Consider the following 4,828-nt stretch of genomic DNA (forward strand, 5'->3'; position numbering starts at 1 on the left):
ATCAAATTATGATAATAAATATATTTCTGTATCAGTATCAAGAAAGCAGTCAATTGTTCTAAAATTTTTTGTACAACATAATGATCTTGTCAATAAATGTTACTTTAATGGAAAGACAGCAATTTGAAATCTGAAGTCAATCCCCTTCAAAAACAAAAATGATAAGAGCAAAAAAGAATTTAAAGTTTTTAAAGAAAAATTATGAGTTCAAAGTGGAAATAACTCTTGAAAAAAAAAAAGCTAGAGTTTTATGAACCTTGTCATGCATAATGTGAGTAATGACAAAAAGAACAATTATTTATCTTAAGTCTAGAGTAGATACCATTTATAACAACAAAGATAATACTAAAAAAAATCAATTTATAAGTGACTTTTCAAAAAAATTAAATGGGGATAATTCTGCGAATACAGGAGCTTGCGTTTTATAACTCTTATCCATTTGACAAGAAGTTATAGTAAAAAGAAAATAACATTTGTTAACATAAATTCAAATTTCAAGGGGGAATAATTCTGGAAGTAGTAATGCTAGAGTTATGTACCATGTCACACAACATGTGTGTAATGATTAAGAAATAATATCGGCCTTTAAGCGGTGTTTATTTAAGAAATAATGTATCCCAAACAGTGATTTTATCGCTCAATAACATCATTGTTTGGAGTTCGGATGCGAGGAATTATATCACGAGGGCGTAGCCCGAGTGATATAATGATGCGCATCCGAACGACAAACCGTGATGTTATCAAGCGATAAAATCACTGATTTGGATATATTATTTCGATTCTAGAACGACATCAACAAATAAATGTTGCCTTACTTGATAGTTAAGCAAAATTGCGCCTGATTTGTTTCCGTACTTATTTTCAGCGCGTCAGCTTTTTAGTGGTTACGTCACGTGTATAATGATTACGTAACATGTCTAAATATAGAACGTCAAGCTGTGCATCTGTTGCATAATAACACACACTTTCTGTTCTTCTATGTTCAATAGGGAAAAATGCGGGTCGTGTTAGAATGGCTATTTAACACCGGTTTGGAGTTTTGATGCATAGGAATTGACCACGAAGTTTCTAATTTAAACAAAGTCAAACTTAAAATTTCATAATCTTGAAAATGGATTAAGAGAATGTCTCAGACCCAAGAATTTTTATTATCATTGACATGTTTCTGAAACATTTCTATGTGTAAAATCAAAGTGTTGTGGATTTTTGCTATTTTACAAATATTTGAGTTTGAGACAGTTTTTTGCTTCTCCTGTAAAATTTTGGAAAATGCACTTAGAACCTTTTCGCTTTCACCCCTCGATATATACAAGCCATGAGGGACCCATATGGGTCCCATTCGGGCAACCCAATAAATATTATCATGCCTGAGCAGGTGCGAGAAATTAAGTTGTTTAGTTTTTATATTGGTTTTAATTTTTATAATCTAAATATAAAAAAATGTGTTTTTAGACTATAAATTCAGAAATAATTTATAAAAACCAGCATTTGATGAAAAATTTATTTCGAGCATGCGCAGACGTGATTTCCGCTGCCGCTTAAAATCAAATTGTGCATTGAAACGTTAAATTGTAAAATTGTACACGAAAAACAATATTTCATTTCAATTCGGAACATTTAACGACGATTTCGTATAACGACCTTTCATATTATATCCTTACAGATTTATTGTGTGTGTAGGTAAGTGTAAACGTCATTTATTTTTTGTTTTTGCCTTTGCCATGTATCGATAATTTCGCGATAGTTTTTGTCAGTTTAATTTGCGACATTTTCTAGAATTTACGCCCACTATTAGGCACTTTAGCTGACCTATGGATGTGTATAGTTGTTATTGTTGAATAACTTAACTGTGACGGAGTCAACACTAACATTTTAATGATATTGTTTCTATCTAGACTAAATTTTAAGAGATCCTTTTTTAAAGGGACACCATCATTTGAAATCCAGTGACCCCTCCTAGCCTTAGAAGTCCCTTCCATTTTGTACCAATATTTCATTCATAAGCATTTTAAAATAATATGAAATTAGGCAAAGCCTATAAACGGGGGGAAGTCCTTTCATTCTTTCCGTTTTAAAGGTGTCATTCGGTATTACATGCACCGCTTCCGTTTTCACTCGGAACACTCGACGATTATTATTGATCCGAAAAGTTGAGATTTGTTCCAATATCGGAATACCCCGCCTATTATCATTGAGTTTCATTGTAAATAGCGGCGCCCGACTAGGACTGACACTGAAAATTTCATTGATAGGTATAGAATTCTATATATTTTTAATTGTTTTTTATTTTCTTTTAAATATACACGTGTAGTCTATAGCCGGGCAAGCCAAAGCCCGGACCTGCTTCGCGGGCCCGGTCTTTGACTTCCCCGTATTAAATGCAAATACTTATTATTACAAATTCAAGTATTTTTTCCAAGTACCAACCAAGCCCTATGTTGCACAGGCACGAGTATCGGACCTGGGAAGAAAAAATATGACTCGATAGATAATTAAACCTGTGTTCATCTTTAAAAAGTCAAAAACCGAAAAAAATTGTAAATTATACCCCCCTTTAAAAACATACTTTAAGTTAAGAGAAGGCCAGAAACTCCAGATTCGAGACTGCAAGCAAGGGATTCACTTCCCGGGCCATTGTGAAAACAATTGTCCAGACAATTAAAAAAATCTTTTATCACTTTCACGTTTGTATTAAGCTTCCAAATGGGACCGACCCCAAGTCTTTAGCCCTTCCCGTTCATGAAATATCTATCGGGGAAACAAACGCATTCGTGCTAAAAATCCTTGGTAGACAAAATTTTGGCACAACAATTCGGTACGTAAACATAGACTAGTACATGTTTGCCAGCCGATTACGGATCATAATCATATTGTCACTTGGCGCAATAACTCACTTAATGTCTATGTATTTTATAATTACTTATTAATGTATTTTAATTTTATTGTAAATAGGCCATCAAAAAGGCTGTATGAATCGGATAGTGGCACTGATGAGAATGAGACAGACACAGAGAGTAGGCCACCACAAGTTTTTGACCAAGCAACAACGCCCAAAGAGTCACAAAGCCTACTTTCATCTCCGCCTCGCTTATCTGCACAGGCATTGCGAGAGGCCAGCAGTGATGTGCAAAGTGCTTCTCCAATACAAGGTGCTTCTGATACACCCTTCTGTGGGCAGATTATTGGGCCCAGTAAGTATAAACTTCGGAGCTATAAATATATTTATTATTACAGTACATACTTATTAAATGTTATATTCTCAAAACAAGTCAATAAATGTTATAACAAGCTGGATTGAGTGACACAGCCAAAAATGGAAAGTTTCACCTTGTGACGCCCCTAGTTTAAAAAAATATTCAAAAAGAAATTGATGATTACTTGTGTTAGTCTTTATCATGATGTGAATTTGTGCGCATATTCTTGCCTGACCCCACTACTGTTATCCAAAGTAACGGTCCCTGGAAGAGTCAAGAATGTTTATTTTCACCAAATGACATGCCTAGGCTCAAAAATATGTTAAGTTTAATTCATGATTTCTTATCATTTTCACATTTTGTGACCTTGTACACTCAACAATCCTTTTGAGATTTTAGAGTTAATTACTGTTAAAGCCAAGGAAAAATTTAAAATACTGGATTTTTTTCATTTGAGTCGGGTCATGACAAAACCAACATAATGGGTTTGCGACCAGCATGGATCCAGACCAGCCTGCGCATCTGCGCAGTCTGATCAGGATCCATGCTGTTCGCTATCAGTTTCTCTACTTGTTATAGGGTTTGTAAGCGAACAGCATGGATCCTGATCAGACTGCATGGATGCGCAGGCTGGTCTGGATCCATGCTGATCGCAAACGCATTATGTTGGTTTTGTCGTGACATGGCTCATTTGTAATTCACATAGCTCTAAAAGTATATGGCCTAGAATTATGAATCCTTTTTTTCAGCTGCTGTTACACAGATTCTCCGAGTCTTGGAGACAATGCGAGAGAAGAATCGTGAAATTAAGAGGATGGTGCAGCGAATGCTGTTAAGGTCAGCAGCAGATGACAACCGCTGCAACTTCCGAAATATATCTCATTCCCTATTCGTTATCCTGAGCAGATGGAAGCATTCGATGAGCTTCTGGGAGATCAGACAATGCTCTCATCTGTGTTAAGCATAGTGTTAGTCATGTATGTTGCTCCATTAGTAACTGAAAAAGTATACCCCATATCCACTGGCCTAAAAGCGAAATAACATAATGGTCTGTGGTGAGCACTTGATGATAATGTATAATCATTCTGCTATATCAATGTTGGAAAATATTGCACAGTGGACAAACACTTTGCTGCATTAATTTCAGAATTAAAAACTGGCATGTTTTAATTTTTTGATTCATATTGACACAGTTATGTTATTTATATATGCTATAATAGCCATGAGCACAAGACATGGGCAGTTGGCCTCGTTTTCAACATTAATTATTAATTAGGACAAGACAGTCAATTCATTAATCAAAATGCTGGCAGCTTTCAACAGGGCTGGGAATCAACACTGCGTCGTATCCTACAAAATGTAAACACACGCCGCCATCTTGGAACGAAAAACGTATGTTTTTGTTTATAACTCTTTTTGTTGGAAATGACTGAAAACTAGATATATGTATTAACACTCTACACTATTTTCCACTTCGTTCGGTATATGTTGCTTGCACAACTATTTTGTAAAACAAAAGTTATAGCGAACTTGCATCTCGAAGCGGGGCAGAATTTTTATGAAAATGTGTGGATACGACGCAGTTCATATTGCTTTGTCTCTCGTTTTTTCCTTCAAATCAATTATGTTTTTGT

The 4,828-nt window shown here is 35.2% G+C and overlaps 1 protein-coding gene across 2 annotated transcripts; it reads left to right on the plus strand.

The window, feature by feature from the left end:
• Positions 1–1,402: 1,402 nt before the first annotated feature.
• LOC132744670 (uncharacterized) lies at positions 1,403–4,504 on the plus strand. Of its 2 annotated transcripts, XR_009627734.1 has the most exons (3): positions 1,403–1,680; positions 2,953–3,191; positions 3,944–4,504. XR_009627734.1 is itself a non-coding variant. In XM_060733429.1 (2 exons), exons 1-2 carry the CDS (start codon positions 2,927–2,929, stop codon positions 4,153–4,155), a joined length of 477 nt encoding a protein of 158 aa, XP_060589412.1. In that variant the 5' UTR covers positions 1,706–2,926; the 3' UTR covers positions 4,156–4,504. The 2 variants fall into 2 exon arrangements, 1 of the variants encoding a protein (XP_060589412.1); XM_060733429.1 differs by lacking the exon at positions 1,403–1,680 and having other exon boundaries at positions 1,706–3,191.
• Positions 4,505–4,828: the final 324 nt, after the last annotated feature.

This window comes from Ruditapes philippinarum, unplaced genomic scaffold (genome assembly GCF_026571515.1).
Source record: "Ruditapes philippinarum isolate M1 unplaced genomic scaffold, ASM2657151v2 ctg2734_1_1_1_1, whole genome shotgun sequence".
Taxonomy (NCBI): domain Eukaryota; kingdom Metazoa; phylum Mollusca; class Bivalvia; order Venerida; family Veneridae; genus Ruditapes; species Ruditapes philippinarum.

What these genes read in the sequence shown, in the direction of transcription:
- LOC132744670 (XM_060733429.1), top strand. Translation starts at nt 2,927, where the DNA reads ATGTATTTTAATTTTATTGTAAATAGGCCATCAAAAAGGCTGTATGAA. An exon ending in TGGGCAGATTATTGGGCCCA is followed by an intron (nt 3,192 to 3,943) that starts GTAAGTATAAAC and finishes CCTTTTTTTCAG; the next exon opens with CTGCTGTTACACAGATTCTC.